Genomic DNA, 11,667 nt, shown 5'->3' on the forward strand with positions numbered 1-11,667 from the left:
AGCAAGAGTCCCCCCCAATGGTGTTGCCCCTTCAGGGTGACTTTTGCCCCTTTCCAGGGTCTTCTAAGGAGAAAAAGCAGAAGGTGGGGAGAGGGATCTCTCCGCATGTCCGGCAGTGTCGAAAACCGGAACCGGAAGCCAGCAATTATATAGCTTTTGATTGGCAGCAAATGCTACATGCACCTTCTATCTGTGCAGCACCAGAGAAGATATAATGTACAGCTTCTGAAATCTTGTTCTTGTTATCTTTTCAGATGTCTTGATGCTTCCGTCCTTTGGAAATTAGTCAAAATAATAAGGAATAAATTGCCCATTTTTCTCAGATCATTTTTCCAGCTTCCCTCCCTATAAAACTCTTTTATTATCAAAGCTTCACAGTGCAGCTTCTCTTGTCACTTATCTGTTCATCCTAATTCGGCATTATGTATCCAAAGTAACAAAGAATGCATCCCTTCAATCAAGCAATTCACATTATCCCGGCGTGCTTTTGACTTCTCAGCCTTCTCTTCCAGTCCTGAGTGAACCTTCTTCAAGTTGGGTGACTTTGGTTTTCCAGCTTTGGCATTGTTCTGTGGGAGAAGGCTAAGAAGGAACACAAAGCAAAGCAATCCAAAACAATATGGTTAATTCACTTTACTCTCAGAAGTGGGGCTATTTTATTTCAGGAACCAGCTTCAAGAGGGCAAAGCGTTTGAAACTTTCTGAGCATAGCCCACCTTCACAGCTTTGTGCAGTCAAATTTATAAGCAAGTTAAAAAGCATATGCACCAATATGAAAACCTGGGTTCCTAAAGTAAAAGGATCCGATTCTTTAGATATATTTTTTAATAATGAGAACCAATCATTATTTTTTTTCCCGACCTCTAATCAGTCACCCATTACAGTATTAAGGTCACTTCATTTATTGGGTGATTGCTAGGTTTGGAAAGTTTTATTGAGTCTTCATGAAGAAATGTATCTAAATTAAGTCAGTTTTAACTGCTTGACCTTAATGACACACTTGGCATCTGAAAACTCTAAAATAGGTACCAAGATTTCTCTTTGCAGAAGCAGTGCTAATTCCTTCAGAAAAGCAGACGCGTCAATGTGCTTTGATACGAAATCTAATAATGCATCATACTAATTTGCCCAGATAAATTATGCTAATCTATCTATTATCTTAAATCCCATTCGGATCATCCTTTTTAAAAAAAATTGCATTGCCTATTGAACTGAAAATGATAAAGCAGCCAATCTTGGAGATATGCTATATATTTTTTTTGCTAGAATCCCATTTGTCTGATGATGTTCACTACTACATTTTATCTTCTGGTTGCCGTATCATAAATAACACTTTGCTGTGACAAGCAGTAGTACTGAAAGCTGCAGTATTATTACAAAGATCTCAAAAACAACACGGTGCAAATAGAATTATTCCAGTAGACGTGACATTTAAATCTAGAACTTTTGCCATTTAAAAAATTCACCATTTTTAAATCCAAGCAACACTGTCATTTTTTGAAATGTGTTACATTTTTAAAAGTCCAAGGCCATTCATGAAAGGTATCTTTTATGAGGGTAGATTTTATATAATAAAAACAGTGCTGCAGAACCTGGTTTTCTGTTTTGAGTTCATTTTATTTAACAGAATAACATAATTGGAAGGGACCTTGGGGGGGGGGTCTTCTAGTCCAACCCACTGTTCAATACCTAATACATCTTCTTATTTTCCCCACAATGCTGTAAGGTGGATTGGTCTGAGAGGGACTGGACCAAAGTCACCCAACCTGCTTTCATGCCTAAGGCAGGACTAAAACTCACTGTCTCCTGGTTTCTAGCACGATGCCTTACCCACTATACCAGCCAGTCATGGCTGGCTCAGGAATTCTGGGAGTTGAAGTCCACGAGTCATAAAAGAGCCAAGGTTGCCTACCCCTACATGGCTGGCTCAGGAATTCTGGGAGTTGAAGTCCACGAGTCATAAAAGAGCCAAGGTTGCCTACCCCTACACTACACCAAACTGTCTCTACCCTCTTGTTCTGCTGCAAATGAATTCTAAGTATGTAGAGGCAGTAATAAGGAGAAACCACATTATTTGTCAACATTGCCTTTATGAAGCAAAGCCCAGCAAAGCTGTTTTTTGTGGTACGAGATAGCCATCAGTTTGGGCAGGATAGTTGATTTGCATGTGAAATCACATCAATTAAGCATCACAGAGGGAAAAATGCCAAAATCTGGAATGTAGTTTACAGTACAAGCATCAGAAATCTAAATGTGCACAGATATCTGAACTTCTAACAAGATGTTTATTAAAAAGGTAAGACAGCAACTCTTAAGCTGTGTGAAAACAAAGTATGGAGAGCTCTGCAGAAATTAGGGATGGGGGGGGGTTGGAAGTATTTAAAAATGCTGTATTTGTTCATCGGTATTGCTCAATGAGATACTTAAAATTTCTACTTTTGTAATAAAATAAGCTTGTAAAGAACATATGTTAGCCATTTCCTTTTGTTATTCCCTAACACTAAAGATAAGTTATTACTGCATTTTTTAATGCTGAACACGGTTTCCATGTCAATTAAATAGTTGTTTTTGTCATTATGGCTGGATTCCTAATTCAATGTTTCTTGATGGCCATGACATTGTAGTTGTTAAAACTGCTTAAATATAAGATGGATTCTACTACATCATGATCTAAACAATGTTTTCTCAGTGGGAATAAACCTTTATTCAAATAAATACCTAAGCAATTATGTAATGGACAATATTACAGTAAAGGGAATTACTAAAAGAAAAAATGTTGTAAGAACATTTTGAGAAAATTTTATCTGTTTTATACTAGACTGCAATACTGATATTTGTCAAAGCTATTTTCTAAAACAAGTTGTTTCTGACGAACTACTGGAATTCTCAATTTTAGCATAAAAAGCACCTTCCCACACGTAAATAAGATGACAGAACTATTTACAAAGTATATATAAAATGAAATAAACACAATAACTTGAGCCTGTATAGCCATTTGGATTGTAAAGAAAAGGAAATAGAGGATTATAAAAATGCTGAAAAATTATATATGGGATCCATTTTGTGTTTGCTTTCAGATTAAATGTTATTGTGAGAAATGTTCTATTTTGCTAAGTTGCTAAAATGGGAAATGTTTATCTGTTTTTTAAATTTGTTGCTGGGAAAATAAGTTAATGATTTCACTTTTATCAATAAAAATTTCTGAACTACAAAAGTTTTCAAAAACAACATTTTGCAGGTTATAAGACCGAAGAGTTTTACATTTTAAACAGCATAATTAGCTTGTTTGAAAGCTGAAGTGTTTACAGGTCAATGTAAAAATGTATTTAGGAATTCTATAAAAAAAAACACAAAAAGTACACTTTGTTATTGTTGCTTCAGACAATAATTCAAATATTAATCTTGAAAGACAGCAGCCCAACAGTTGATTTCTGGTCCCAGTTTAAACATCCCAAATAAAAGCTTTAAGTTCGGCTCATTTAAGTCCAATAATTAAGATAGTCAGCTCAAAACACAGAAATGAGGGCGAAGACTCCATATAATAAAGCACAAGGATAAGCTACTAGAAGTTGTTGTCCTTCCATTGCTAAGGCTGAAATGAAGAGCTTGGAGGCTGAAAAACTACACCATCCAATAATTCCAGCAGCAAGAATAATTCCCATCATGCCCCTGAAAACAACAATAATGGGAAAGTAATCAAGCATTGATAACATCATATAACAATGTATATATCAGAACAGTTCTATCTATTATATTCAGCTATTAGCCTGTACCAAGCATTGGGCCAAAGGGAGCAACAGGAAAGAACGAGCAACAGCTTAACTTGCAACATATCTAATTATCATTGGTTTGTTTAAGATTACTCAAGAACAGAAACCTGCCAAGTGCGCTATTCAATTGTACAGGTTTCAAGCAGTAAACTATTACCTGTCCAAAACTCTTGTTAACATTCCTAATTCAAATGTTCAAGCCTCCACCTAGACACTATTAACAAAACATCTTGCCATAGAACTAGTACTTATATGGATCTCAGTAAATTTGGCAAAATGTACACATACCTGAATGTCATTCAGCTTTATGTAACATTTTAGAGTGTTAAATTACATAACTATGATATTGTTCTGAATTCTGGGACAGAATTCAGATAGTTTCCTTTTAATCAGCTTCAGCTTACTACTTTAGTAAGTCGCTCTAAATAATTTTTCCTGACTACTGTAAAATGTTAGGAAATTGTTGCAAAGAAAAACAAAATGATGGAAGCTTGTATAGGTAATCCTCGACTTACAACCATTCGTTTAGTGACCATTCAAAGTTCTAACGGCACTGAAAAAAATGTGACTTGTGATCATTTTTCACAGCTACAACTGTTGCAGCATCACTGTGGTCATGTGATGAAAACTCAGATGCTTGGCAACTGACTCATATATACGAACGGTTGCAGTGCCCTAGGGCCATGTGATCACCTTTTGCCACTTTCTGACAAGCAAAGTCAATGGGAAGCCAGAGTCACTTAACAACAGAATTACTAACTTAACAACTGCAAGTGATTCACTTAACAACTGTGGCAAGAAAGGTCATAAAATGAGTTCACTTAACTACCTTGTTTAGCAACAGAAATTTTGGGCTCAATTGTGGTCATAAGTTGAAGACTACCTGCACTTTGTTTTACAGCATTCCAGTTTCTTATTTACTTATAATTAAAATGATTTTGAAAAGAAGCAAATGAGAGGGGATAGGGAACCTTGTCGATGGGAAAGGATGCATCCGCAGGACCAGACTGCCCACTTCTGGATTAAAGGATCCAATACAAAATATTGTGCTGAGAAGCTACTATTCCATAGTTTTAAACTAAAATATTTGGGGTATTTGCATTTTGAAAGTGCTGCAGTATCACATACTGTTTTTTTACTGGCTACATTTTATTATTTGGATTGGAATGTAGAATTTGAAAGCAAGTCTAAAAAAAGTTTTTCTTTATCTATAAGCAACATAAGAGATTGCAAAAAAGAGTAAAAATTCAAATAATTTTTCCAGTTTTATTATTTGATCAAAAAGTGTTCCTTTCTAGGTAAATAGGACCAAAAATACAAACATTGTATAAATAAAAACAGGAAAAAATGAAATTCAGTTTAAAATGATATACAGCAAACCATTTTTTATTCTACCTAAATTCACATTTGCCAACCCTTCATTTGAGTACACTTTTTTTATGGTGAGCAATAATATACAATATCATTAAACGACATGGTAATGGTCTTAATTACTTACTGTAGGGAAAATACAACTGCAAAGCTTGAAAGTATGATCATAGGAAGAAGACAATATCCTAGGACACTTGCAACACAACCAAATGAGACACCTGTCATACTCATTAGATTCAGGAGACAGAACATTCCTAGACATCCAATTGCACTAATTCCATATACATAGCCAAACTGAATTTTTCCAGCCTAAAAAAAAACACAAAAAACAAAGGGAGAGTGGGAAGAATACATTAACATTCTGGATATATTTTAGGGGAGATTTTGCAAAGAGATAAATAAAGCATACAAAATAAAATCAAGTGAGCACCAGATACCTTTTCAATAACAGTGAACATTTCTGAAATCTTAGAAATAAGATTATTTTAGTATTATTGCACATCCATGTTTCAAACTTTTTACATTATTTAAAAAATAGGTTTTCCCACATAAAATTAAGTGTTACCATTCCACCGCTTTATATAATTCAACCAAGTTTAGATGGAAATACCAGCAATACAAATATCTGTCTAGTAAACCAATTTAGAAGTGAAATACAGCTATTTGGATCCAGAGTAAAAAAGGTGTTTTGGCAGGGGCATGGGTGTGCTTGCTGAATTTGTCAGCACCTCCTTAATAACACTGTGTCTTGTGCTTGCTCACAGTGGCCACTATGTCAGGGAAATAATAGTGAACCACAGTAACGTGCGAAAAAGCTAGTAAACCCTGTTGCCGTCTCCTAAATGCTTTCTTTTTAATGAGGTGTTCCTTAATTAAGTGCCAATAGATGCAATTAGTGTGCCCCATCTCCTCCAAAACATCCTCTCCTCTTTGAATAACTGCACATCCCTACAAGCTAGTTTTATACAGACTTTTAACGCAACAGATGAAGCACCACTTAAGTATTTTTAAGGAGCACTGTTTATAAAACTAAACCCAGAGATGTATCATTAATGCTTAAGTCTATATAAAAGCACTATTTCAGATCAAAATCTGAAAGAAAGTATTTTCCAGGCAGGTTTCCTGATTTTTCACTATGGTGATGCTCTGTGCTTGATGGGGATTTGTCTCTATATATGTGCGGCTGTGTTTTGCAGGTATACATTGCCCCCCTTTTTTAAAAAAATAACTATACATCTTTGAATATTTTAATAATAAATAAAAAAGCAGTCTACTTAGATTAATATTTCAACGGTCTGAATCTAAAGAATAGGGATATCCAGAAGGTACTCCTGAAGGTATGGAAGTGCCTTAAAGGTCTATGTCACTTTTCAGATTCAACGTTCTGTTTCTTTTAAAAATGAAAACAGCAGAAGGGAAAAAAAAGGGAAGGGAGAGGAAACTGTAATTTCCTATAGAATTTGGAAGAATTGATATTTCTATAAGAGTTTACCATGTTTCCCTGAAAGTAAGACCTATCCCGAAAATAAGCTCTAGCTTGATTTTTGGTGGGCCTAATATTAGTCCTACCCCAAAAATAAGCCCTAGTTTTGGGGCGAGGTGCACTCCTAAAAGTCAAGCTAGGGTGGGGAGCTGCCCCATGCACCCCACACCCATTTACCGTTGCAGTCAGGTCTCCCATGAATCGACATCTGCCTCCTCTCGCCGGCCCACTTCTGTGTCGCCCCCTAGCCTGCATTTCACCATCAAAGGTCTTACGGAAAGGCCTCTGCAGCTGAGAACTGAGCTACAGATTCAATCTCTAGCTTGGTTTTCAGCTGCAGAGGTCTTTCTGCAAGGCCTCTGATGGCAGAATGCAGGCTGGGGGGCGCCGCCGCACACGTCAATCCGGAGCTCCATTCTCAGCTGCAAAGGCATTTCCTTCGGCCGCAGAAGTGGGCTGGCTGGGTGGAGCTGTTGGTGCTGCTGCCACCCCTCCAAAATAAGACCTGGTGCCTCTTTTGGAGGCAAAAATAATAATAATGATGATCAAGTCTTATTTTCAGGGACACATGGTACACATCACTGGGCCGCAGACCAGGGGTTGAGGATCCCTGTTCTAAATTATTCTGCTTTTATGAGTGTAGTAAATGTAGTAAAAATCCAACAATAGTTTTTTTTTTTCCACCTTGTGGATCAGGGACTAGGCTCCAAATAATGACCATAAGACTATAACTCACATTCTTCAATAGAAATTATATTCAACCCTATTTATTGTTTTAATAAATTATTGATATTTAAATGATCAAGTCTTGATTTCTGTTTGCTTTAATCTTGTAACTTTCAAACTGACAGGACTACATCTATAGGAATGAAATCTTACCAACAATAAGGTGGCTCCAAAGGCTAGGCAGAAGACCATAGGCCCTGCCAGATCAGTTTCATTCATAATGTTGCCATCTGCAGTTTTTAATGGATGCAGTACTGTTAAAGTCTTCTGCCAGATATGGTCAAAATTTATTCCTAGTTCTGTAGAACAAATTAAGAACACAGATTTAAGGGATTAATCAAATTTAAAGAGTCCTTCTCAATTATAGTTGCATCCCTTGTGAATTACAAAATGTAGAGAATTCAAATAATCATTTACAACAGAAAATAACCAAGCACCCAGATCAGGAAAACCTACAAAATCAATTACAGAAATATAAAAAGCATATCAGAAAAAAGACTCATAACCCACTCTGCCCCTACACCTGCTGAAACAGTGAGATCTTCAGGGCTTTGCAGAAGCCTTGGATTGTAGAATATATATGTACTAAATTTGAGATCCTCTTAGATAACCAAAAGTCAGAGACCAAGTATATAACTAGCTGCATTAGTCATCTTAATTTGTAAAAGGTCACCCCATCTCAATTTCTTATAGTTTTTTTTTTTTTGCTTCATTTAGTTTTCTTAAGAGATCATGCTACCTAAGTAAATGAAGTGAAATTAAATGCCAAAAATGAAGTAAAATTAAATGTTAAAAAATCCTGTCTTTACATTAACATATATTACATGCACATACACTTCATAATCAGCTATGTTACTCCTATATTGATCTGATCATATATTTTGGCTGACATGGAATTCTGCAATGAATAAAAATCAAACCTTCTAGTAACGGAGGTTCATCCTCAAAATTGCTTCCATAGAAAGATTGTGATGAAGATGGTGTGTATGCTGGTGCTGGCTGAAAAATTTGACCAGTGTACGGCTGTTGAGGCTGCATTATCTCTGGAGGGACATATCCACCTTGCTGAGAATATTCATAGCCACCGTACTGCCTGCAGAAAACAGAACTTAAATATTTATTAAATGAAAACAGAATCTTATTTGCCATGGAAGCACGTTTAAGGCACCAGAATATTAGCTAAGTCCCGAAGTGCCCATTCCATAACAAAGGCATCATTGTGCACTGATTATCACATTGGTACAAACTCTAAATATTCTATATAGTTGAAGAAAATTATTTATTAAATTTGTTTGCTGCCCACCTCACCACAAGAAAATTAATGGAATATATTAATATAAATATTATTTATATAAAGAAAACATATATCAATATTTGAAACATATCAAAATTATTTACAGGATAATTCTGATTAAAATTACATGAATTTATTTTACCTTACTTTCTAATATGACAAAATACAATTTTTCACTTTAAATTTGTTATAACTTTCCAACTTATCCAACACTTTTCTCAAATTATTACCAATTAAAACTCAGATATTATAATATAGACCTTCATATCCTCAGATATTATAATACAGTCCTTCTTCCAAGAGAATCTAGGCTATTGCCTTGCTTTCCCATCACTGCCATATAAAATAATTGATACTAGAACATACTTCAGGTTTTGTGACATATACGGTCACCATGTATCTATTGTGACATATAGGGACATTGCCAGACTTAAGAGGAGTTTTCAGTGTCAGTATTTTCATAAAACTTTCTTGCAAGTAAACAATAATGTATACTGAAAGGAAAATTTTATACTGAAGAATGATTAACCCATGCAACTTTGGATTCAAATATTTTATTTGAATCAATAAACTAATGATAGCTAAATTTGGTGAATGTGCCACAGATTAAAAAGTACTGTGCCAGTTCATCCTTGTTGCATAAAAGAATAAACCAATATGCATTAACACAACATGCGACTAGTATTAGCTTAACCAAGTGCACTTACAACAGTAAGTAATCTTGGTTGAGCATCAGTGAATGCTGCTGTTTGACTCAATTTTTACACACAGCCATTTTCTGAAATTCTTCTGATCCTGCACTATGGATTTATCTTAAGATTTTCTTGTTTTCAGTAGATGGAAGTTATTTTGAGAAATGTGATCTTCTAAATAAATAAAACCCTTTAGATATAAAAATGGCATGATTGTCAAATTAAATAAAACTCAACACTTCAGCCAAATGCAAATAACAGATAATAATATATTGGGTATTGGAACAGTAAAAAAAATTACTTGCTATATGCTGCTCCTCCTCCAGCATCTCCTCCATATTGTTGTGCTTGATCATCAATACTGTAACTTGTCTGATAGAACTCTGTATTGAAATTATCAAATCCAGACATTGCTATCTGTAAAATAAATATTTCTGTTACTATTTTCTACCAAAGTATGGCCCTTCTATGATGTCTTCATCTACCAGTCACCAAGAGTAAAAAACAATCTTTTGGGGAAAAAATAATGCAATCAAACATTAAATTATTAGGCTCTTGCACTGCTGTGCATCCAGTCATTTACCCAAAAGGAGAAAAGGACCACAACATTTTATAATATGGCATCTGATTTTCCTCAAACTGCCTAAGGAAAGTAGGACGACCACAATTGAGCCCAAAATTTATGTTGCTAAGTGAAACATTTGTTAAGTGAGTTTTGCCCCATTTTTACTACCTTTCTTGCCAGTTGCTAAGTGAATCACTGCACTTGTTAAGTTAGTAACACGGTTATTAAGTGAATCTGGATTCCCCATTGACTTTGCTTGTCAGAAGGTCACAAAAGGGGATCCCATGACCCTGGGACACTGCAACTGTCTTAAGTATGAGTTGGTTGCCAAGCATCTGAATATCATGTGACTATGGGGATGTTGTGATGGTTGTGTGGAAAACAGTCATAAGTCACTTTTTTCAGTGATATTGTAACTATGAACGGTCATTAAATGAACTGTTGTAAGTCAAGGACTACCTGGACCGACTACAGCAGAACCTACATTATTATATTCAAACCTATATTCTTCAAAGCTTTCTATCACAGAGACATCATTTGTTAGTGTTGGTGCCAGGCAGCCTTTAAGGATTAGACCTTTGGAGCAGCACAGAACATGGTGATGCTGAATAGAACAGAACAGAATAACAGAGTTGGAAGGGATCTTGGAGGTCATCTAGTCCAACCCCCTGCTCAGGCAGGAAACCCTATACCATTTCAGACAAATGGCTGTCCAGTCTCTTCTTAAAAACTTCCAGTGTTGGAGCATTCACTGCTTCTGGAGGCAGGTTGTTCCACTGGTTAATTGTTCCGTTAAGAAAATTCTCCTTAGTTCTAGGTTGTTTCTCTCTTTGATTAGTTTCCATCCGTTGCTTCCTGTCCTGCCCTCAGGTGCTTTGGAAGAATAGCTTGACCACCTCCTTGCCACCAAGAAAAACACAGGATCTGAGAATGCAAAAACGTTGGGTTTCGAGAGACCACCAGCAATGTTAGGGCATTTCAGCCACGCACTCCGAAATCCCGTCCTCGCAGCCAGAAAAAACACAGAAGCGAAGAAAGACGCTCCTGGGACGACTCTCGCTGCCTGATAGATGGTTTCCCTTTTTCTTTCCCTGGAGCCTGAAGGAGCCCCCGCGACAGACTCGGATCCTCTTGACAAATTCGGGCACCACCCTGCTCCCCTCTCCCCGAAGCTTACCTTCCCTGGAAGCCTCCTTCCCCGGCGAGGCAACGATCCTCCCCTCGCCTGCCCTTCTCACACCGTCGCGAAGCTCTTCCTCCCCGCTTTACCTTCGATCTCCGGGAAGCTACGTGTCAGAGACCCAAGAGGAATTACTTCCGGGTTGTGGACGCGAAGCGGCATAACGCAACAGACGTTTCCTAGCGGAAGCCACTCTCTCTCCAAACATCTCCATGATCAAACCTTCCAATCGGTATAGGGATGCTGAGCACCAGAGGGCTGGATTGCTTTCAACATATGCGTAGTGAAGTATCTGTGGAGATTCTCAGTCATCCAGGTCACCATAGTCCCAAAGGTGCTTTTTCAGGAGAAACAAGAGAGTCCAGTTGCCTCCTGAAAAAGCACCTTTGGGATGCGTAGTGAGGCTTTCAAACTCTTACCTGGAACCCTGTGCTTTTTTGTGGGTCCGCTTATATAAATGAATGTACAAGCTGAGGTTATACGTTAAGAGGAAAAATGGTCTACTTTTATACAAATAGTGCAGCTTTGGTAACTATAAGCTGCGATCTGGATGGCAGTAAAATATGTAGAAAACCTTTTGCTGATA

The 11,667-nt window shown here is 36.8% G+C and overlaps 1 protein-coding gene across 1 annotated transcript; it reads right to left on the bottom strand.

Annotated features, from left to right (window-relative positions):
• Nucleotides 1-2,070: 2,070 nt before the first annotated feature.
• On the bottom strand, nt 2,071-11,226 carry YIPF5 (Yip1 domain family member 5). Its single transcript, XM_039351502.1, has 6 exons — nt 11,079-11,226; nt 9,638-9,753; nt 8,271-8,443; nt 7,504-7,649; nt 5,269-5,450; nt 2,071-3,669 (listed from the first exon to the last, which is right to left on the bottom strand). The coding sequence occupies exons 2-6, from the start codon at nt 9,745-9,747 to the stop codon at nt 3,507-3,509; spliced, it is 774 nt and encodes a 257-aa protein (XP_039207436.1). The 5' UTR covers nt 9,748-9,753; nt 11,079-11,226; the 3' UTR covers nt 2,071-3,506.
• Between the last annotated feature and the right edge of the window lie 441 nt (nt 11,227-11,667).

Source organism: Crotalus tigris, unplaced genomic scaffold (assembly GCF_016545835.1).
Source record: "Crotalus tigris isolate CLP2741 ecotype Arizona unplaced genomic scaffold, ASM1654583v1 scf7180000017568.12009008, whole genome shotgun sequence".
In the NCBI taxonomy this organism is placed as follows: Eukaryota; Metazoa; Chordata; class Lepidosauria; order Squamata; family Viperidae; genus Crotalus; species Crotalus tigris.

What these genes read in the sequence shown, in the direction of transcription:
- YIPF5 (XM_039351502.1), bottom strand. Translation starts at nt 9,747, where the DNA reads ATGTCTGGATTTGATAATTTCAATACAGAGTTCTATCAGACAAGTTAC. An exon ending in TGAACCTCCGTTACTAGAAG is followed by an intron (nt 7,650 to 8,270) that starts GTTTGATTTTTA and finishes TTTGTTCTACAG; the next exon opens with AACTAGGAATAAATTTTGAC. An exon ending in GCAGTTGTATTTTCCCTACA is followed by an intron (nt 3,670 to 5,268) that starts GTAAGTAATTAA and finishes TGTTGTTTTCAG; the next exon opens with GGGCATGATGGGAATTATTC.